Here is a 24436-nt window from a genome sequence, read left to right as displayed (position 1 = left end):
AATTGATTTGGGTGTGCATATTTGGCTTTGGCTTTTCTGGTTGTTACTAGAGTCTCTCAGGTTGAAATTCCTCTTGGTAGGATTTTGAGATCAAAGAATCTATGTGTGTGTTTATAATTTGTAATGTTAAATATATATGCCTTCTAGCACAATGCATTGCCAAACTTTAAACTGTTTGTCAATTTTACAGTTAAAAGTTAATGTAGGCATAAAAATTTCTGTGTGTTCATTTATTGCTGTAGATTTCAAGAATTATTTTTTAGGATAATGATAAGTTTATGAAACGGTTGCTATATTTAGTTGTCTTGATGGTAGAAGTGATTCATAGTTAAATACAATAAAGAATTTTATGTTTATGAGATTTTTGACTAATTGATAGACTATAACCATTGTTGAAAATTCACAGTGAACCAAAAGTTTAATCTATAAAATGTAAACTTAGTTTTAGGTAATAGCTTATATTTTAAGTTCATTAATTTAAACATTTTCAGATTCTTAGGCTTTCTTAGATATATTAAATGTGATTTACTTGGTTTGTAAAGAAAAACTAGATTTTTTTTTGAAGATTTTTATTCATGAGAGAGAGAGAGAGAGTTTGTGTGTGTGACACAGAGAAGCAGGCTCCCTGTGGGGAGCCTAATATAGAACTCAATCCCAGGACCCTGGGATCACGCCCTGAGCTGAAGGCAGATGCTCAACCACTGAGCCATCCAGACATCCAAAAAAACTGGGTATTTTATATATGGTTTTAAAGTGTGTATTATTTCAGCAATAATCTTTATAAAACTGATACCCAATTACATTTCTTCAAAGCTACATTTCTGTGAACGTTTCAAATTTGTCTTTTTTAGAAATCTTAATTATATGTTCATCTTCTGTACATGAAATTTGTTATTTTATCTGGATATTCTTTGATCTTTCATATTTTCCTGCCCAGTTTTATTTGCTTGATAAAAAATATCCGGTATATATGGTTGGATATATTTTATATTCTCTTGTATTAGCTACTCAAAATGACACTTTAAAAAAATTTATTTAGGTCTACATGAATTTGATGCACTGAAGGATCCTGAAGTGAATGATTTCCGAATAAAAATGCGCAAATTCAGTGAGGAAAAGATTCAGTCACTTGTGGGATTGTCTTGGATGGATTGGCTGAAGCAGACATATCCACCAGAACATGAACCATCGATCCTTGAAAACTTAGAAGATAAACTTTATGGAGGAAAGCTCATTGTGGCTGTTCATTTTGAAAATTGTCAGGTATTACAAGAAATACTTTGTAATACATTTGTGATTTTTACCCGAATGCAGCACCAATTGTACAGGAGGCTGTTGCTCAGCTGGTAAATGCTATTACAAAGAACATTTTTAGATTTTAGATGGGTATAAATTTAGGATTATGTATAATAATCAAAAGTGACACATCTTTTGCACATATATGATTTTGAGATGCAATGATGTATTAGTCTAGATCGAGGTTGGAAAACCAGTTTTTGAATGGTTTTTCTATTTTATTTATTTATTTAGAAATCAGTTTCATTTAACTCCATTTTAAAAATTTTATTTAAAATCAATTAACATAATGTGTTATTTATTTATTTTTTTTAAAGATTTTGTTTATTTTATTCATGAGAGACACAGAGAAAGAGAGGCAGACACAGGCAGAGGAGGGAGAAGCAGGGTCCATGCAGGGAGCCCGATGTGGGACTTGATTCCAGGACTCCAGGATCACGCCCTGAGCTGAAGGCGGACACTAAACCGCTCAGCCACCCAGGCATCATTCTAGTTTTTATATTTTAAAGGGATGTGAAAAAACTGAGGGTTTTAAGAGATGTTTAAAAGAGAGAAAGAGAGAGAGAAAGAAAAAGAATATGTGACAGAGACTCATAGGTTGTCAACAAAGCCTTGTTCTTTACAGAAAAAGATTGCCAAGCTAGAAAATGTTCTTTAGTGTAGATGTTTTATTTTCTCATTTGATTTTTCTCTTGTCTATAAAATTAAAGATTTGGTCAAATGATCTCTTTTTTCCCCATATTCTTATTTGCATTCTTTGAATATGTAGTTAAGTGGTAATATGGAACATTATAATGGAGTGTATACACAGTTAATCCATATCTGAACGGTCACAGTTATTATACAAACCAGATTGTGATACTGCCTTTCTGTCTACTGTGGTCATTTTATGATCTAGGATGGGTCCTTAGAATTCAGGTTGGAGTTCAAGGATATTTTGTGTTGTTTTGATAACAGTGACTTTGATAACAATGACATAAATCTTTTCAGTAGCAATTCTCTATTGAGCACTTTACCATGCCTAGAAGTATGAAAGATATTTTTTATATATTTCCCACTTTAAAAAAACAACTTTATAAAATGTTATTATTACCAGTTTATAGTGACAAAAATGAAAGGAAGAGGTTTTTTTGGGGAGTGGGTAGGTTTTTTTTTTTTTTTTTTTTTAAATGTCAGGACTTAGAGCTGATCCATGGTAGAGACAGATTTTATCTAGGTGTTTCTGTTTTATTCAGTTCTGCTTCCTTTCCAACAATATGTTTCTAAATATTTGTAGGAACCAATGCAAAAGAAGGAAAGGAGGAGCTGGCTTTCTGGCATTTTGCAGAGAAGATTTATCTAGGTTAAAAAATTTTTTTTTCTTTTGTTGCTCTCACCTGAGATATGTTTCAACTAAACTCCAGTTTAAACCAAGATTTGGATATTTTAAAGTCTCAAGATCAAGTTACAATACTATTTAGGGAATTCTGCAGTGTTGGAAGAACTAGAATGGGGAATTTTACCATTGAGAGGGGACTAGAATTCAACTTGGCTGAAGGCATTTTGCCCATTTAGGTCAGTCTGCATTTCATTACATATGGGGCAGATCTCTACTAGATACACATTTTAATGTAATCATCATTGTAACAAAGTATATGTGAAAAAAGATGTTTTGAAATTAGAAAAAAATGGAGATATTGTGAAATCTTACTGAATTCCAAGCATTCATAGAATTTTTTCCAATTTCTTTTATTTATTTATTTTTAGTTTTTTTTTTTTTTTTTTTTTTTTAATTTTAATCACCTAGTGATCACCATGACAAGTGAGTGTACTACTCAATCCCCATCACCTATTTCACCCATATTCCTATCCACCTCCCCTCTGGTAACCATCAGTTTGTTCTCTGTAGTTAAGATTTCCTCTCTTGGTTTCTCTCTCTCCCTCCACAGGTTTCTTTAGGTTTAAAATGAGTCTCTTTTAACAGTATATAGGGGATTCTTGTTTTTTAATCCACTCTTTCACCCTGAGTGTTTTTTTTTTTTTTTTTTTTTTTTAATGAATTTTTTTTTTTTTTTAAACAACTTTTTTATTTTATTTATGATAGTCACACAGAGAGAGAGAGAGAGGCAGAGACACAGGCAGAGGGAGAAGCAGGCTCCATGCACCGGGAGCCCGACGTGGGATTCGATCCCGGGTCTCCAGGATCGCACCCTGGGCCAAAGGCAGGCGCCAAACCGCTGCGCCACCCAGGGATCCCTACCCTGAGTGTTTTGATTAGAGTGTTTAGTTCATTTACATTCATTGTAATTGTTGGTATATATGTATTTATTGCCATATTATTACCTGCTTTGTGGCTGTTAATAAAGATTTTCTCTGATCCTTTCTTTCTTTCATGGTTTGCTGATTTTGCTTAGTAATACGTTTGGATTTCTTTCTCTTTATTCTTTGCATATTTATTAATGATTTTTGATTTGTGTTACTGTTAGGTTTGTATGTAACCTCTTTGCATTTAGCAGTCTATATTAAGTTGATGGTCGTATAGAGTTGAACACATCCTTTACTCTCCTTCCCACATTTTAGGTTGTCATGTTTTATATCCTTTTATGAGTTCCTTGATTGATACTTTATAAAAATATTCATTACTGTTTTTGCGTTTCCTTCCTTCATACTTTCACTTTTGATCTTTTCTTTTTATTGAGTTTTCTGTTTAATATTTCTTGCCTTGCTAGTTTAGTGGTCATGAACCCCTTCAGTTTTTCTTTGAGAAACTCATTACCTTTCTTTGTATTCTGAGTGATAGCCTTGTTAGATAGAGTATTCTTGAGTGAAAGTTTTTTTGCAGGGGATCCCTGGGTGGCGCAGTGGTTTGGCGCCTGCCTTTGGCCCAGGGCGCAATCCTGGAGACCCGGGATCGAATCCCACGTCGGGCTCCCGGTGCATGGAGCCTGCTTCTCCCTCTGCCTGTGTCTCTGCCCCTCTCTCTCTCTCTCTCTCTCTCTTTCTCTCTCTCTCTCTCTCTGTGACTATCATAAATAAAATTTAAAAAAACCACAAAAAAAAAGTTTTTTTGCAATCAGCACTTTTAGTGTATCATTCCACTCCTTTTGGCTTGTAAAATTTCTGCTGAAAAATCCACTCATAACCTTAGGGGGTTTCTTTCTTTTTTTTTTTTTTTTTAGGGGGTTTCTTTTGTATATAACTCTTCTTTTGTCTTACTGTTCTTAATTTTTTTTAATCTCTATATTTTGCCATTTTAATTACGACATATCTCTATGTGGATCTGCTTTTGTTGACCATGTTGGGGGTTCTCTGTGTCTCTTCAATCTAGATATGATTCCCCAAATTAGGGAAGTTTTCAGATATTATTTCTTCAAATAAATTCTCTGCCCTTTTTCTCTGTCTTCCTCTGGAACTCCTATAATGGGAATGTTATTATTTTTGATGGAATTACTGTGTTCCCTAAGTCTATTCTTATTTTGTATAATATCGTTGTCTATCTTGTTCATCTTGGTTACTTTCCAGTACTCTGTCTTCTAGGTCATTAATTCATTCCTCTGTTTTTTCCAGCCTACTGTTCATTCCATCAAACATGTTTTTCATTTTCTTTTTTTTTTTTTTTGAGCCCTTTATCTCTGCTCCATTTTTCTTATTCTCTATATTAATGTTCTCACTGATATCCTCCACTCTTTTTAAAGTCTAGTTAGTATCTTTATGATCATTACCTTAAATTCTCCATTAAGCATGTTACTTAAATCTGTTTTGCTTGTATGTCTGGCCATGGCCTTGTCCTGTTCTTTCATTTGGGACAAATTCCTTTGTCTTCATATTTTGTCTGAGCCTCTGTGCCTGTTTCTCTGTGTGTTGAGAGTCAGCTACATCTTCTGTTCTTGAGAATAATGGCCTTATATGGAAAATGTCCTGTAGTGCTCTGCAATATAGTGTTCCCTGTTCCCCAGGGCCTGGTGCTTCCAGTAGCATTTCTCTTGTGTGCTGCGTGTGCTCTACTATCATGTCCTGGCCACTTTATTCTTCAGATCAATAGTCTACAGAGACTCTCTTTGCTTGTTGTGAGTAGTGTTTGGTACCTGGCCCAAATGTGGTGCATTTTAACTAGATGTGCTCTGGTCTGCTTATGAAATAAGATCTGTTGCTATTGCCACCAAGGCCTCACAAAACTCTTGTGGAGACATGATGCTGTCAGGGGTTTTGGCTGGTCCTCTGGATGAGGAGGCCTGCTATGGTGGGACTGAGGTGAGCACGACTGGGAAGGGTGGATCATTAGAGTATGGGGAGCAGGGCTTGGCTTAAGCAAGTCATATGTGAGTGCCAGTGCTGTGCTTTGTTCCCTCAGGTGGCTCTGTGTTTATGTGGAAATTTGGGGAAATGATTCTGTGCCTGGCCGTTCCTTTTTTTAACCTGTGGGGTCTCTCTATGGAGGTTGCCTCTCTGGAACTCCTACCCTGAGTTTAGCAAATAGCTCCCTTGCTGTACACCATAGGCACTCCAAAGATCTTGGTTTCCATGCTGTATTTCTGTGGTCTGTTTGTTCCACTTTGTCTCCAGGAGTAGCCCCCAATGCCTCTGGATTCTCACCAAGCCAAGCCCACTGACCTTTAGAATTCCAGACGTTAAGCCCCACTGGATTCCTTTTCCCCATGGGCTCTTCTGTGTGATAATTTGTCTTTTGCTTTTCAGTGGTACAGCAGCTCCCTCTGTACTGCACAGGTCATGATCTTTTTCTCTTCTTCTTCTTGTTTTTTTTTTTTTTTATATTTTATTTATTTATTCATGAGAGACATGCAGAGAGAGAGAGGCAGAGACACAGGCAGAGGGAGAAGCAAGCTCCATGCGGCATGGGGGGAGCCCGATGTGGGACTTGATCCTGGATCCTGGGATCACATCCTTTGCTGAAGGCAGATGCTCAGCCGCTGAGCCACCCAGGTGTCCTGATCTTTTTCTCTTCTAAGCCTTGTCTCTGCACTTCCTACCTTCTTCTGTGTGGCTTCTTCTCTACTGTTAGTTGTGGAGTTCTACCAGTCTTCAGATTCATTTCTGGGGTATTTAGGAGGATTTGATAATTATCTGTTGTATTCATGGGACCAGTAGATCCTCTTCTCTTCCTATTCTGCTGCCATCTTCCCCTCCAACAGTTATAGACTTTAATGCTGAAAGTAGTTTGAATATCATCTAGTTAGACTCTTTATATTATATAGTAAATCTTTTCACCATCCCTTATATAGTGTAGTGTCTTTGACCAAATGCATTCAGTACTAAGGGGAGCACATGACCTTATTAAGTAGCATGTTTTCACTTTGAACAAGCACATATTTAAATTTTGATAGGAGATACTTAAAAATTCAAATTAGCCTTTTATGACTTCTGCCCATGTGGTTGTACTTTCTTGTTTTGAATAAGTATCCGATGAGTCTTCCCTTAATTATACATGCCCAGTATTCAGATAGTTGAGATATAGCTATCATAACTCTCCTTAGTCTTTTCTTTTAGCTGAACATTTCCATTTCCCTGAGGAATAAATAAAGTTTCTAGTTCTGTATTGTATAGACTAGTAAAATTAATAAATTATTAAAGAAATTTGGAAAGCTACATAGAGTTTATCGTTCGTTGTTTAGGCAAGTAAGACCATTTAAAAAAAAAAAAAAATTGGTGCCTGGCTGGCTCAGTTGGTAGAGTGTGCAACTCCTGATCTCAGGGTTGTGAGTGTGATCCCCACATTGGGTATAGAAATTACTTAAAAATAAAATCTTTAAAAATAAATAAATAAAGATAAACCCCCCAATTCATAACTTATTACCAGTATCATTTCATAAGTGAATAAATATTTCACCAACAAAAAAAAAAAGAGTGGTAATACCAGAATAAAGGATCATTAACATATTGATCATTCATACATGGATTTTTTTTTGTTCCTCTGACTTTTATAAAATATTCGCTTTGCCATTTCATCATTACTGCTAATAACCAACATTAGGAAGCAGTATGTAGGAACATTAAACATGAGATGAAATGTAACAAAGTATTCATATAAGTTAAAAAATGGTTTTACAGGGTTGTTAAAATAGAGACAGTAGTTTCTGTGAAAAATGTGAAATTTTTGATGACCACATCATCAGTATCATTCGGTATAGAGCAGGGCTTTTAAGAAGCAAGGTAAATATAATCAGAGAACTAACATGGTTCAAGAACATTAGTCCCAGCAGCTAGACCACAGAGGCATTATTTTTATTCTGAGAGTCATAATTTTTAAGGATACCAATAAACTGGAGCATCACTTTCAAACCTGTGTTTTTTTTAAACCTCAGCCAGCATAAGTTATATGAAATTATTCTGTCAATTAAGGGAGGGAAGCATATGGCATTTGAAATAGTTTCCTGTGTGTTAGGGGAACAAGGCAGGTTGTGGAAAGGGTAGAAGGAGGTAGAGACTATACTTTTGGGGAATTTCAGAGAATATATCAGAGGTATGGGCAGAAATATGACAAAAAATGAAGTACATAAAGTAAAACTATGAAGAGTATTTCTTCACCTGTGTAGACGTTATCTGAATAATCACAGTTGTCAACACATAGAAGTAGTCACAAATGAACTCTTTTCCTTCCTGCTAAACAGAAGTATCTATCCCATCCATATGCCCATTGTCTTTTTTTTTTTTTTTTAAAGATTTTATTTATTTATTCATAGAGATGCAGAGAGAGAGAGAAGCAGAGACACAGGCAGAGGGAGAAGCAGGCTTCATGCAGGGAGCCTGATGTGGGAATCTATCCAGGGTCTCCAGCATCATGCCCTGGGCTGCAGGTGGCGCTAAACTGCTGCGCCACTGGGGCTGCCCTGCCCATTGTCTTTGTTAGGTAGTCTCTCATGTACAGCTTTTTTTTTTAAGATTTTATTTATTCATTCATAAGAGACACACAGAGAGAGGCAGAGACACAGGCAGGGAGAAGCAGGCTTCTTGCAGGGAACCCGACACGGGACTCGATCCTGGGACCAGGATCACCCCCAGACAGTTTTTCAAATTTACATTCCTACCAGAAATATATTGAGATTTTAGTTTCTTCACATCTTTGCTAACACTCGATATTGTCAAATTTAAAAAAAACTTTTGAGATTTGTCATGTTCCTTTTCATTGAGTTTTAAATTTCACTTAATATGTTTTATTTCTTGGCATTCTCTTTGATTCTTCTTCAGATATATTTGCTCTTTATTCATTTTCATGTATTTTTCTTAAAGATTTTATTTAATTATTCATGAGAGACACAGAGAGGCAGAGACACAGATTCCATGCAGGGAGAAGCAGACTCCATGCAGGGAGCCGGATGCAGAACTCGATCCCGTCACTCCAGGATCACGCCCTGGGCCAAAGGCAGGGCACTAAACCCCTGAGCCACTCAGGGATCCCGCTTTTAATTCTTAAAACACATTAACTATACTAGTTTTCTTTTCTTTTTTTTTTCTGAGTATTATTTCTAATATCTGAGTTTTTCAAGTCCAGTTCTGATTTCTGGTCTTTTCTTTAGGTTCTTACTATCTGATACTAAGAGTGTCCTCGAGTTTTGTATTTCTTAAAAGTTTATGAAATAGTAAATGGGACTCTTAGAATAATTTTATGATGTATTAAGGAGCTTAGGTCTTACTATTCACATCTGTGCTCTTTAAATACAGTGGCCACTAGCCACATATGTACATTTAAATTTAAATTAAGAAAAATTAAAATTCAGTTATTCACACTAGCCACATATCAGGTTTCTCAACCATTTGTGGCTACGTGCTATTGTATTGGACAGCACAGAATAGAATATTTCCATTTTTAAAGAGTTTTACTTGAGTAGCAGTGCTTTAGATAGTTATGACCATTTGTATTATGTTAAAAAAGTATCATCTCTTTGTGACTCTCTTTTTAAAGGTAGATTACTTTCTAAGGTAGATGAAGGTTTTGAGGTGGATAGTGCAAGGAAATTAAGACGCTATATTGCTCTTTAGGAGAAAGATGAAGAATTGCTGAAGTAGAAGAGTGTTAGTGGAGATGGAGAAGAGGTTACAGTTGGCAACCCAAGGACATAAGATCATTGCTATCTTTTTGGGAAGTGAGGGGAGGAAAGTGGAGTCATGCGACTTTTCAAATGACTCTTTGGATCCTGGCTCATATGGTTTGATGCATATAGCATCAACTCACACAGGAAATTAGGAGGAAAGAGTAAATATACTAGAGAAAATAGATTGGAACACCCATTAAATTTAGGTTTAAAAATTTGGAATTTGAAGTACCTTGTAGAAAAGGGAAGTGACTTCACTTGGTGGAAATATTGCAGAATCAATCTCTGGTCAGTACACAGAGTTTTCTAACGATCACTTGTCCAGAGTAGCAGTTGACTGCTTTAGGAGACAGTGAATTTTCTTAAATCCTTGGTATGTGATCATATGGTGGGAAATTATTTTGCTGGACTGAGATGTTTCAGATGTTATTAAATAATCTTTAACATCTGTACTTTTTGGATTTATGGTGAGCAGATTTGATAATACTCTGTTCTATCTATATCTTCATTAATTAAAGCTTCTTGTTTTTCTTTACATGTTTATAAAATTGGACTGAATTGTTCATTTATAGTTTAATTAGTATAAAGTATATGTCTCTTCTTAATAGTGACAATATAAAATTCTTAGTATGATTTGAACACCGCAGGTTTTTTGGTACCTTTTTCAGAGAAAGATATTTTAGAAAATAACGATAGTCCCTGAGAAATACATTTGATAAACTCTGATGGTAAATTTTAGTTAAATATATGCTTTAGTTAAATATTAATCTTAACTGTGGAATCTGTGGCACTTTGTATAGTGTAAGATAACTTGGAAATGATCAGAAATCTTAACAAATTTATCATGGACACATTATATTTAGAAAATAGGAAAATGTACTGAAATGTTAAATGTAAAGGATATGCATATATAACATACTTTATATATATGTACGTATTATGTATGTGTATATATATATATATATGATGTAGTAATAAGTATACATGTAAAAAGTGAGGTTTTTCAGCACAAATATAAAATTGCTCCTTTTTTTCTACCTCCCTTTTTAGGACGTGTTTAGCTTTCAAATATCTCCTAATATGAATCCTATCAAAATAAATGAACTGGCAATCCAAAAACGTTTAACTATTCATGGGAAAGAAGATGAAGTTAGCCCCAATGATTATGTGTTGCAAGTCAGTGGGAGAGTAGAATATGTATTTGGTGATCACCCACTAATTCAATTCCAGGTATGTGTATTAACTGTCAATTTACCAGAGATGTGTGTGTGTATGTATTTAAGAATTTACATTTCTTATAAAAATGTATTGTCATAGTCAAGTATTTAGAACCTACAGAAAATTCATGATCCTACCTCCCTGTGAGATAACCATTCTTAAAATTTTGGCATACTTGGTTGGTTTACTTGTAGTTTTGTATATTTTTGGCATATTGATTATATGTTTAATGTGTGTATCTAAATGGTTCCTTTCTGCTTTTTTGATTGTTTCAGTGTTATATCATCATTTCCTGTGGCACTATGAATTCTGAATAAAATAAGCTATAGCTGCCTACTATTTTATTGTGTAAACATAATAATTAGGTAGGAAATATTCTGGGGGAAGTAAAATACAAGATTTTTTTAATTAAATGGTCACTAATAGAATTGTATTAAAACTTGTGCTTATCAGTTAACAAAGTCTTATAAATTTTCATTGTGAATTATAAAACTTTTCAGTTTCAGTCTAACATTTATATGTGTAATTGCCCTTCCCTCTGTTGTCTCTTACTTCCGTATATGGTAGGAATTTTGTAAGAATTAGGTCTGACCATATTCAAAAGCTTTCCTTCATCTTAGACGACATACCTTTTTCCATGAAATCGTGTGTTCCTTGAGGATAGTGCCTCATATTGTTTTTGGAGTAAACTGGAGTGGAATTTAAATACCATGAGGTATGCTATTTATACGCTAGGATCCTGGCTTTGCTTTCAAGGAACTTGAAGATATTTTTGTTGAAATTATATTTAGAGACCAAAAAATGGTCATTACATAAAGAATAAAGGCTAAATGCAAAGATAGAAGAAAATACTAACGGGATTTTAGAAAAATATGTTATTACTCCTACTTGTGGATTTTTATTGTTTTAAGCAAGAGAGATAGAGATATTCCAAATATTAAGTGATGTTTGAATATAAGGAGCTGTGCTTTATTTACAGCTAATTGCAGATTTTTTTACCTTTTCAGATTTTTAGTGTGGCCTTTAATTTTTGTGGTTTACTAGGAAGAAAGTCTAGCAGCAATTGTAACTGCTCTGCACAGCTTTGGGAGCTATGGCATTTTGACAATAAGGGCTTGAACTGTATGTAGCCCATGAGAGGAAGAAGGAAGAGGAAAAGTACTTGGTGGTCGTAAAGGAGTGCTGGCTTCTACCCTCTATGTTCTGCTATCTTTTAAGTAGCCTCCTGCTTCTTAACACTTTTGTTTTAACCTTAATTAGTGGAGGGTATATTATTTTACCAAAACTAGGAATTTTTTTTTGTTTATTTGTTTTTGTTTTGTTTTCTAGGATTTTTATTATAAAGAAATATAAAGACTTATATACAGTTTTGTACAAGGTCATGAGAGAGGAAATAATACCATATAGGCAAAGGAATGTGAAGGAAGTGGAATGACACATATTTCGTAGTGGAAAATTTTTGATTGAATATATTTATCATAATATGTAACTCCCACTTACAGACCATTCTGGAATTTTTTTTTAATTTAATAAAGTATTTTGTGGGGATTCCTGGTGGCTCAGCAGTTGAGTGTCTGCCTTTGGCCCAGGGCGTGATCCTGGGGTCCCAGGATCGAGTCCCACATCGGGCTTCCTACATGGAGCCTGCTCTTCCCTCTGCCTGTGTCTCTCATGAATAAATAAAATCTTTTTTTTAAAAAAAAAGGTATTTTATGGTTCTGAATTGAATATAATACACTGAATCTGTGTAGGAAATTTATATTCTTCTGAGGAATGTCTTAGGTTTCTTTCTATTCAGATTTGTTGGGCATCCCTGGTAATGTGAATAACCACCCCTTTTCTTATATGCCTTTGGAAAGTCATCCTGGTCTCATGGAAATAAAACAGAGCATCGGCTAAGATGGGCAATATGTTTTTGTAAGGGAGATGGTAATGGTTGTCTAGAGCCCTTTGCTGTAAAGAGACCAGGTCTGCTTCAGGGATCCATGGGAAAGTCTAAGATGACTACTTCAGAATGTAAAGAAATGGCACATGTGTACTGCATGTTCAGTTTTACTGACTGGTCAAAGTTTGCACTGTGATATCACAGTCTTTGCCACTCAAGTCCCACCCCTAGAGAGGTAAGCCGATTGATCAAAATGTCAGATACTAAGTGCAAAGAGAAGACAAAACATCTAGACTGAGGTACATATTTTTTAAAGGTTTAGGAAAAAAAAAAAGTACAAGTAGATTTAAAATACCAGTTATAAGATGCCAGGTATGTAATTTAGCTCTTCTAACTTTTAATTCTTTCATCTATTAAACTTTTACAGGGTTGTTAGGAAAATTAGGTACAAATATAAAAAGCAGCTGGTTCTTAGGTCTTAGACATTCAATTAATGGTAGCAATTTTATGTTGTGATTTTAATTTCTTATATTTTTTACTTTGAGTTGTTAAGATATATTTTCATAGTATATTGGCATAGTGGTGGGTGTTCATCTGAATTTTATTCTTCTGTCAATTTAAGTATTTGCTTGGAAGTCTTTACTTTATTCTCTCTTGCCACTGTAGTATATCCGGAACTGTGTAATGAACAGGACTTTGCCCCATTTTATGCTTGTGGAATGTTGCAAGATTAAGAAGATGTATGAACAGGAAATGATTGCCATAGAGGCTGCCATAAATCGAAATGCATCAAACCTTCCTCTTCCTTTACCCCCAAAGAAAATGCGAATTATTTCTGTAAGTTTCACATGTGAACCTTTGGTAACCTCAAAAAGCATCTAATTTTTGTTAGGTTGTGTGCTTAAGCCTGACATATTTTCTCTGCTCACTTCTGTGACAACCAGTGTACATTTGCCAAAAATCCATTTTCATTTATTGGTAATTATCTTTCTAGCTACTATTCTTTTTCCTCAGCTCAAGCTACATATAAATGTAAATATGCTATTTCTGGTTTCAGTGTTCTTTTTGTGTCACAGAAAAATAACACCAAATTAGAAATTTCTTGAGATAACATCTAAACACTGACTTCATGAGCAATTTGAGACATTCTAGTAGAAAAATTAGATGTGTAGAGATAGTTGATTTTCTAGTGTATTTCATTTCTGTCAGCTTAGCTATGATAGCATTTTTAGTGTAACTTGATACCTTCTTATTGAATACTTTTAGAATTTATTTATTTTTTATTTTTAAAGATTTTATTTATTTATTTGTGAGACACAGAGAGAGAGAGAGAGAGAGAGAGAGAGAGAGAGAGAAAATGAGACAGAAAGGCAGAGACACAGGCAGAGGGAGAAGCAAGCTCCATGCAGGGAGCCCGACATGGGACTCAGTCCCACATCTCCAGGATCAGGCCCTGGACTAAAGGTGGCGCTAAACCGCTGAGCCACCTGGGCTGCCATAGAATTTAAATATATCAAAGATAACATTTTTTTCCCAGAATGTACTATATTTATATAAAGCAAATCTTAAGTTTCTTTTTATTGATTGGAATAGTTAACATTTTTAAATAGTTACTCAGTTTCAACAAGTTGTATGTTTAATCTCTGCTTGATGATTAAGATATTCACTGTATATTAATTTAAATGGTCAATTCTTAATTCATACAAAGCTTTAATACTTTTAGTTGATGGTGTTTAATTTAGTGAATTTCTTGACAGTATTGGAATGCTGCCTGTGTTTTGTCATAAGAACTAAGTGCTAGTGATTGTGATGCTTAATTTAGTATATGGGATTTTCAGTTGTTAGTTCAGAGGTATTTTTTCATTATTTTGTCAGTGGACATGAGAACCGATAAGATGATTTCATTGCTAGTATATAATATTTATTTCTTTAATTAAAATACTCTATTTTATTCTTTTGCAGCATGTTTGGGAAAATAACAATCCTTTCCAAATTGTCTTGGTTAAGGGAAATAAACTTAACACAGAAGAAAGTGTAAAAGTGAGTACTTGTTAAGATTTGAGGTTTTTTATCTGCTCCATTGTTATTATTTATGATTTATTTTTATTTATTTATTATTTATTCATGAGAGACACAGACTGAGAGAGGCAGAGACACAGGCAGAGAGAGAGAAGCAGGCTCCATGAAGGGAGCCCGATGCGGGACTCGACCCCAGATCCTGGGATCATGACCCAAGCTGAAGGCAGGCACCCAACCACTGAGCCACCCGGGAGTCCCTGTTACTATTTTTTAAAGATTTATTTATTCACTTTAGAGAGAAAGAGTGTGTACGTGCGCATAAGTGCAGGCGCAGGGGGAGGGGCAGAGGGAGAGGGAGAGAAGCAGACCTTGCCCTGAGCATGGAGCCAGTCATGGACGGATCCCAAGAAACCAAGAGTTGGCCACTCAACCAAATGAGTCACCCAGGTGCCCCTATCTGCTCCATTATTTGAATAACTCACTGATATGCCTAATGAATGTCACATTGAAGATTCAGTTTTACCCATATTGGTCATTTACACAAGATAGATAGAATATGGTGACTTAATGTTAAGACAAGAATTTTTGTTTTAAAGTATTCTTTGAATAGTTGAAGATGTAATGGATGTAGTGACATTTTCCCCGTATATATTATGTGAAAGAACTTGCTTATTTTTTTTTAAGATTTTAAAAATTTATTTATTCATAGAGACACACACAGAGAGAGAGAGATAGAGAGAGAGGCAGAGACACACAGGCAGAGGGAGAAGCGGGCTCCATGCAGGGAGCCCGACGTGAGACTCGATCCCGGGTCTCCATGATCACGCCCCAGGCTGCAGGCAGTGCTAAACCGCTGCACCACTGGGGCTGCCCGAAAGAACTTGCTTAAATCAGGAATTCAGCAAATAACAATTTAAGCCAAAACTATAGGCCACAGGTTCCTATGCAAACTTCATTCTCCTTTGTCAGCCTTGTTTAGAGTTTGACTCAGTCTCCTTTCTCAGGCCTTTTTTTTTCTTTGAAACTTGCTGAACACAGAGAAAATGTAATACCATTTCCTGGAAGAAAATAGAGGACTACATTATGGACCACAAGTTGTTAACACATGGAGATTTATTGCATAACCCCATATAATTAAGTAAAGACTTAACAAGGCATTTGTCTCAAAGTGTAAAGTATGCATTTTCCTCTGTTTTGCTTGGTAGGAAAGTGAGTGAATAGTTTTGTGATCCAGGAAAGAGATTCACTTAATTTGAGATGTTTGCTGGCATGAGGATATATTCAGGAGCAACTTGCCAAAGATTACCAGTGCCTTGCTTTTATAAATAGTCTGTAAATATTCTTTGGTTAGCTGTCATTAAAACAGGGCCTTTTTTTTTGCTCTTATATTCTCAGCTAGGATTTAATTTTTAATGAATATGCTTATGGTCAGTTAGCCTTTGTTTTCTGTTTTAGTGGTAATTCTATTTTTTCTTTAAACTTTTCTTAATTTTTGTTGAGTTGCGGAAGTATAACATGATTGTTAGAACAGGTAAAATAGTCCACACACCATTAAAGAAAAAAGTGACTGATATTTTTTCCTCTTACATATTGACTTGAGAAGTCTTCCTCTTACCAATTTTTCTGAATAAGCTTATATGGGATTGGTATTATTTCTTCCTTAAATGTTTGGTAAGATTTACTCCAAGCCATCTGATCCTGGAGTTTTCTTTGTGGGGAGATTTTTAATTAGAAATTCAATTTTCTTTCTTTCTTTCTTTCTTTCTTTCTTTCTTTCTTTCTTTCTTTCTTTCTTTCTTGATTTATTTGAGAAAGAAAGGGAGAGTGAGCAAGTGGGGGGAAGGGGCAGAGGGAGAGAAGGAATCTCAAGCAGACTCCCCTCTGAGCACAGAGCCTGAGATGGGGCCCCCATCCCATGACCTGGGCCGAAAAAAAGAGTTGGACACTTAACTCACTGAGCCACCCAGGCACCCCTAGGAATTTAATTTCTTTAATGGATATATAGAAAGTCAGATTTTCTAGTTGTTTTTTTTTTTTTTTAAGACTTTATTCATGAGATAGAGAGAAAGAGAGAGAGAGGCAGAGACACAGGCAGAGGGAGAAAGCAGGCTTCATGCAGGTATGGAGGAGTGATGTGGGACTCCATCCTGGGTCTCCAGGATCACATCCTGGACTGAAGGCAGCGCTAAACTGCTGAGCCACCCGGGCTGCTCTCTTTTGTGTCAGTTTTGATAATTTTTTTCCTTTGAAGAATTTGTTTTATGTTGTTACATTTTTGGCATTACATTCATGATAGCCCCTTAAGTTAGTTTTCCTTTGCTGTTTAACAGATTGCCACAAACCTAGCATCTTGAATATGTATTTATTATCTTACTTTTCTGTTGGTCAGAAGTCTGGGCATGGTGTGTGGCTGGGTTTTCTGCTTATGCTTTTGCAAGGTTGAAATCCGGATGTTAGTTTGGTTGTATTTTTTCCTGAAGGCTCTGGGGAAGAATTTGCTACCAAGGGAATTCAAATTTAGTTCCTTGAAGTTGTAGAACTGAGGTTCTCATTTCCTTGCTTGGTCTTGGTAGGGGATTGACTAAAGATTTCTCTTACTAGAGGCATCTTTCAAGCCTGGCTATGTGGCTCTCTGTTTTTAACTGTAGAAACGGAGAATTTCTCAAGCATCAAATCCTTCTCACACTTGCCAGGAAGAGCCTGGTCCCTTTTTTTTTTTTTTTTTTAGCCTGGTCCCTTTTTAAGGGCTCATCAATGCATCAGGCCATGAAAGATAATCTCCCTTCCACAAAGTCAGCTATGTCAAATAGTATACCCCCTAATCACAGGAGTGAAATCCATTATATTCTTAGTCCCCGAGATCTTATAGGGCGCATGATTGTCTTAACCCTGTGAGTTTGCTTAGAATTTTGGAGCATATTGCTTCCTTATCAGTTTTTTCCTAGCCTTGTCTTGTTTCACTTTTCAGGTATGCATCTTCATATTCAGGAGGAGCCTGAATTCAGTGCTGTCCCAAATCTGCGTGCATTAATGCACACAGAATTCAAGAAGCCCTCTAGTTATAGCTCTAAGGTTAAAGGGGTCTTCTAACACTCAGAAAAAGTGAGGCTCTCCCTGCTTTTTTCCCTGTTGTTTCCTGTTCTTTTCTCTATTCTGATTTGCCCCAGTTTTTAAGAAGTCCTGTGGCAGCAGCAACAATAATAAGGATAGGCCTAAAATGCAGAGTTGAACCTTCTCTGATTAGAGGAGTTGTAGAGAGAATGGGGAAAATGCTCACAGACTTTTTCTTTTTCTGTTCTTCTGCTGTTTGGCATAGTTCCAGGATGTGTGGGTAAATGAAGCTTTAGCTTTCTGGCTGGGTGATACAAAAAGGTCCCCAGGCAACCCAAAAATTCTTGATGATTGAAGAGTGAGAGGAGCTTGGGGAAGCAACTCCTTAAAGTTGTTTATGCTTATAGGTTTATTCCTGAGCTGTACATATGTGGATCTGACTCTTAATTGCCTACATACTTTGAGAACTGAACTGTAGCATATACTCCCACCCAGGTCTCAGTCTGGTCACTGTATGCTGCACACAGAGGACAAATCCAAGAGCTCTCTAAAGGATTTTAAAAACTGAACTGGTATTAGAACCATAGCTTCAAGGGGCTTATTGCACCTTGGAGTTTGAACATAAACCATTTCTCCTAAAACATCAGCAGTCTCCGTAGACTATAAATAAAACCCAGGGATCCCTGGGTGGCGCAGCGGTTTGGCGCCTGCCTTTGGCCCAGGGCGCGATCCTGGAGACCCGGGATCGAATCCCACGTCGGGCTCCCGGTGCATGGAGCCTGCTTCTCCCTCTGCCTGTGTCTCTGCCCCTCTCTCTCTCTCTCTCTCTCTCTCTGTGACTATCATAAATAAATAAAAAATTTTTAAAAAAATAAATAAAACCCAGAGTCTTATAACATAGTGGTCATAATGGTCTAGGATGCAATTTAAAATTGGCATATAAAGAGCCAGGAAAATCTCAAGATGTATGGATAATGATAATCAACAAGTGTCAGTGCTCAGATTGACATAGGTGGTAAGTCAGTTATTATAAAAATTCTCCAAGGAAGGACAAACACAATTGAAAAGGATGGAAAAATAGAAAATTTCTGCCAAGAAATAGAAGATATAATAGAAACCATATGGAAAATTTAGAACTGAATAATACAGTAACTTATAATTTAAAAACTCATTGAATGGACACAATAGTGTAATGAGAAAGGTAAGAGTCAAAAAAAAAAAAAAAGAAAGGTAAGAGTCAGTGAATTTGAAAATTAATAAAAATAATTTCCAATTTGAACAAAATAGAGAAAAATGATTGAGGGAGAAAAAACTCTTTATGGCCTCAGATACATGTGCAACAATATCAGAAGGTTGAACATTTGTGTAATCTGAGTTCCAGAAAGAAAAAGAGTACAGTTCAGAAAAAGTATATAAAGAAATTATCATTGGGAGCTTACAAAGTTGGTGAAAGACATAACAGATTCAAGAAGCTCAATGAACCACAAGTAGGATAAACCCACAGAATGTCAAGTTCATGTATATCTGATAGCACACTAATTAGTCAAAAATCATAACACCTCATAGCCTACTTATATGGGTCTCAGCACCCTTAAACTGTTAAAATATATATTACCTGAAGAAATAAGGAAAGTATCTTAATCTTTTTTTCTCTTATCAGTGTCTGAAACACTAAATAAATATTTGTGCTGTGAATTAACACATTTTAATGTAACTGTCTCTAACATATTCGTAAAGGTAGCATAACACTCCTCCCAAAAACCAGAATAAATCTGTCTCTTTACAAAGTGATACCTTTCAGGAAACTGTGGGAATTTCAGCCTGTTCATGCCACTGACCTTTTTTTGTGTCTAATATCTAAAGGCAGCCAGTGGTGGATTTTGGCCATTATTACTGAACAAGAAGGAAATTAGGTATAATGTTGGGAAAAAGTTTCATGGCTTGCCCAACACAGAAATTGTTGAATTCAGGAATGCAATCTGTGTGCAGCTTTGGCACATCCTTGCTGTAGCAAAGGGAAAGTTCTTTGCATGATAAAGCCTGCCTTTTCCTGTTCTCCAAATGTTCTGGGGCTTGTGTAAAAGGGTCTTTTTGGAAGTTTACTCAAGTTGGACAATAAAACATGACTGTGTTAAGCGTGGTGGTGCTTTAAAATTCTTTACTTTTCAGAGCTTGAAGTTGCTTCAGTCCAAGAATCATGGAATGGGACAATTTTGACAAAATTCCATGTGATACAAATTCAGAGTATAGTTTTTCTCACTGCTTTTTCTAAAATAAAAACTTCTCCTTAATCCTGCTATCATGGGAAATTCTAAGTCAGAAAACATAGGGTTCCCCTCTATCTATCTATCTATCTATCTATCTATCTATCTATCTATCTATCTATATTTGATTTATTCATGAGAGACAGAGAGAGCAAAAGAGGCAGAGACACAGGCAGAGGATGAAGCAGGCTCCATGCAGGGAGCCTGACGTGGGACTGGATCCAGGGTCTCCAGGATCACACTCTGGGTTAAAGGCAAAGCTAAACCGCTGAGCCACCTGGCTGCCCCACCTCAATTTATTTTAAATGTAGATCACTTTTAGTATCTCTTGTTTGTTTTTAACCATGTATCAACTTGAATTATTTTAGCCAATTACTAGGAGATTTCTCAAGTATATATAATCTTAATGACTGGTCTTAAATCACACTTTGACTAGGTAATGAGTAATATTTCAGCACATTTCTTCAGAATGTGCAGGGTCTCTTTTTTTATTATTACCATGCCTTGGTTAGAGTCTTTTTTATTACTCTTTTCTAGATCACACTCTTTGCTGTTGCTATTTATAGCTAGTAGATCTTTATAGATATAGATCTTTTCAAGTTCATTATACTCCAGATTTTTTGAGCTTTGTAGCCAACTGATTCATACTTTTACTTCATTCCTTATGTTTGAATTCTGTTAGAAGTTGGTTGATGGAATTACAACTAGCGGTTTTTGTTTTGGTTCTTTCAATATTTAACATTTATTAAGTACTTACGGAGTGAACTCCTTTATGTTCTTACTCTCAAAAATTGTTAGAAACCAAGAGATGCCAACGTTTTCCAGTTCAGCAATTTATTTTAAGTAGCTTGTTTTTATCATAAAAACATTGAAAAGTATTCATTTCTTTAAACTTGTAATTTTTCTGAATAAACTATTCTAATTCATAAGTCTCACTAAGTGTTCAGGGTCATCGAGAGTAAGAACTGAATACCATTTTTATACTGAAATTCCTGTCTTACAAAGATGCAAAATGTGTTTTATATATGTTTTGTTTTATGATTTACCAAATTTCACTTCACAAGTTCAGTGTATAATGCTCAATCCATCTCTCTCTCTCTCTCTGTCCCTCTCTCAATACACACACACACACACACACACACACACACACACAGTGTCCTTATATAAAATTTTGGCTTTTTAAAAAATAATTGAGGGTAATTAACAGTCAAAAAAGTCAGGAGCAAGATTCACCGTAAGTATGTATGTAGTAAGATCCTCCATAACTGTTTGATGTCAGACTATGGATTTTGCTCTCTTGCAATATAGCTAGTGGTCAAAGCAAAGAAAACATGATCAGTTATAATATTCAGAATTTAGGGGATGCCTGGGTGGCTCAGCGGTTGAATATCTGCCTTTGGCTCAGGGTATGATCCTGGGATCTGGGATCTAGTCCCACATTGGGCTCCTTACACAGGGCCTGCTTCTCCCTCTGCTTCTGTCTCTGCCTCTCTGTCTGTGACTCTCGTGAATAAATGAATAAAATCTTTAAAAAGAATTCAGAATTTCTCTGAAGATAAACTAGTTATTCATGTGTTTGGAACTCATCCTGATAGTACTATAAAACAGAGATGTTAGTGGTTCCTTATGAAGGAGACACAGTGGAAGATAAAGTGGGTGCCAACACCTATGCCAGCATCATTACAGTAGATAAAATGTTTCACATATCTTTCTTTTTTAAAATTTTGTAAATTTAAATCCAATTTAATTAACATATAGTGTTTTATTAGTATCAGAGGTTGAATTTAGAGGTTCATTCTTTTTTAAAATAAGGTTTATTTATTATTTTAGAAAGAGAATGTTCTGGGGGGAGAGAATAGTGAGAGGGAGAATCTCTAGCAGACTCCCTGCTGAGCACGTAGCGGTGTTCCATCTAATGACCCTGAGATTATGACTCTTAGCTAAAACTAAGAGTTGGATGCCTAGTTGACAGAGCCACCCAGGTGGCTCTCACGTATGTTTCTTTTATAGACTCTTTCACTGGCTAGACTTAAAATATAATATTGACAGCACAATAGGAAAAGTTATTTTTTTAAAGATTTATTTATTAATTTTTAGAGAGTGTGAGAGAGCACATGCTGGCAGGAAGGGGCAGAGAGAGAGTCTTAAGCCGACTCTATGCTAAGTGCAGAGCCCAGGACTCAGATCATGACCTAAGTTGAAACTAAAAGAGGCTTAACCAGCTGTGCCACCCAGGCGTCCTGGGAACAGTCATTCTATAGGAGACCAAAGTAATTCAGTCTAGATATTATCCTTAACCATGTGATGGTTTATCTTTAACTGAATGGTAATATTTGAACTTCCCAAAGAAATATATTGTGTGTCTTTCAGGGAAGTTCTGTATGCATATTTTTACCTCAAACTCAGTTTTGGGTAAGGTTTAGGTAGCAAAGACTTTGTTGTGGCCATTAAAGGTCAGGTAAGCCTAGAGTAGAATAAAAGTAGTCTTAGGAACATGAAATTCCTAAGCAGAGATCTTGTGTGAATAGATGACAACCTTTACCCCACCCCCCATACATCTTTACTTGGAGATTTATGGAGCGTCAAGTGCATATTGAACAACCTGCCTTTTTCTGGAAGAAAAATGCTCTTTATTTTATTTTATTATAGTTTTTAAAAATTTTATTTTTATTTGCATTTATTCTATGCAGAATTTACTCCCAGGCCATAAGTTTTTGTTTCTTCAGTTCCTTTTGGGGTATCCTTTTCTTATGTGCAACCTCCTCTTTTTTTTTTTTAAATTTTATTTATTTTTGATGGTCATACAGAGAGAGAGAGAGGCAGAGACATAGGCAGAGGGAGAAGCAGGCTCCATGCACCGGGAGCCTGATGTGGGATTCAATCCCGGGTCTCCAGGATCGCGCCCTGGGCCAAAGGCAGGCGCTAAACTGCTGCGCCACCCAGGGTTCCCATCAACCTCCTCTTATTTAGGAACAATCTGCTCATTTTTAGTAAGGATCATCTCAATGTGGCAGGGAGAGCTCATGTATGGATTAATCTGACCATGAACCCTTTAAGTTATACACCACATCTTGGGGACTTTGTTCACCTGGATGTGCTCAGTGACCAGAGAATCTACATCTAAACTCTTATGTTCAGCATTACTCTCTGCATTTTTAAACATGTGCAGTAAAAATTCAGCACTCTTCTTGGGCCACTGACTTGTGTCCAGCCCCACTGTTTGGCCTAGACACACCTACCTACAGGTGTGTGTAGCTAAGTGTAGCGATGGAATGGCACACACTGCTTCTGCAAAGTGACATCTTTCAGAGACTTGGTGACTTTTTGGGTATGCATACTCTTGATGGCCTGGGCAGTTTCACGTGTGTTTGTAGAGTGAACACAAGGGTTTGAACTTCTTGATTTGCATGATTTTGTAGGGTTTTCTGAGTCAAGCGAATAGTGAACCATTTTCAGAGGTCACCCCAGGCTGCTTAGGGGAAGAGTAAAAAATACTCTTTAAACCCTTTATGCGTCCCAACATATATGCCATCCTCAATTTACCCCACCCATGTGACTTCACAATTTAGTAACAAGAATCTATCTGTAGTTGGTGAGTATTGGATTCTGATTTTTTTATTAGATATATATATCATTTGACCTTCCTCATTACTTGCTTTCCTTGTCTTATGAATAATAATGGACTAGTATTTCATTTTTCTAATATTCTATAACTTCTAAATAGAATAGATTGACAGGGGGTATCCATGAGAGCATGTCATCTTCAGGTAACAGAAAATCTAACAAAAAGGAGCTTAAATAGGAGCTTTACATTTTTAAAATAGTTTTATCAAATGTAAGGAAGGCTCATCTTACAGGAGGGTAAATGGTTATGCAAGTTTTCAACAGTTAATTAAAGGTAAGAAATATTCTTGCAGGAACAGAAGAGTAATTTTACATTTGAAACTGGTTAGTTATGGTCCTGGTTGGCCCCAAAACATGTGGTATGGAGGAGAGGCAGGTAATTAGGTTTATCCAGGGTATGGACTTCAGATGAATGTGACAGAAGGAGAGACATACCTTGGCAGATAGTTTTGGTGAAGGCAAAGGCAGACAAAGGTGATAGAGGAAAGCTGAGGTTGGGAAGGAGGAAGTGTTGGTCATTGAAATGGAGGCCTTAAAGAGGGCAAGGAGATTTTCCTGTAGAGTGTCCAGAGTGAGTTGGTAGGGGAGGTGGGTAGAGAGTGAGATGTAGCAGTTAGCGATTTGGAGATGTTAGTGTGTGGCAAAGTCAAATTCTGGATGTGTTTGGGTTTGTGTGGCTGAGGAGGGGAGAGGAAACGCTATAGAGGTTTTCAGGTCAAGTAACTCAGAGGTCAGATGGATTGTTTGCTTCAGGCATGTGGGCCCTGCTTCAGCAACAACTCTTAAGTGTTTTTCCTCTCATTTGGATTCTTCACATCTTAGAAAGCAATAACTGATATTCTCTTTGCAATAAAATTGAAAAAAATTGTACCTCCTTTGCTTATGGTTCTCAGGCCTTTGCCTGTAGCCCAGATAGCTCTTCAGTTCTAGACTCCTGTTTTTACGTACTTTAGTACACATTTTTTTTTAATTTTTTTTTTTTTTATTCATAGAGATGCAGAGAGAGAGAGAGAGAGGCAGAGACACAGGCAGAGGGAGAAGCAGGCTCCATG

The 24436-nt window shown here is 36.3% G+C and overlaps 1 protein-coding gene across 3 annotated transcripts in view; it reads left to right on the top strand.

Moving 5' to 3' along the window:
• The window catches only part of PIK3CB (phosphatidylinositol-4,5-bisphosphate 3-kinase catalytic subunit beta), a 205757-nt gene that overhangs the window by 93040 nt on the left and 88281 nt on the right, over positions 1-24436 (top strand). For all 3 annotated transcript variants that reach the window (XM_041734141.1, XM_041734139.1, XM_041734140.1), the window contains 4 exons: positions 1040-1263; positions 10374-10553; positions 13093-13263; positions 14389-14466. In XM_041734141.1, coding sequence (XP_041590075.1) covers positions 1040-1263; positions 10374-10553; positions 13093-13263; positions 14389-14466 — 653 coding nt within the window. The remainder of the gene's footprint in view (positions 1-1039; positions 1264-10373; positions 10554-13092; positions 13264-14388; positions 14467-24436) is intronic.

This window comes from Vulpes lagopus, chromosome 19 (genome assembly GCF_018345385.1).
Source record: "Vulpes lagopus strain Blue_001 chromosome 19, ASM1834538v1, whole genome shotgun sequence".
Lineage (NCBI taxonomy): Eukaryota > Metazoa > Chordata > Mammalia > Carnivora > Canidae > Vulpes > Vulpes lagopus.
This window is presented reverse-complemented; position numbering and strand designations above follow the sequence as displayed.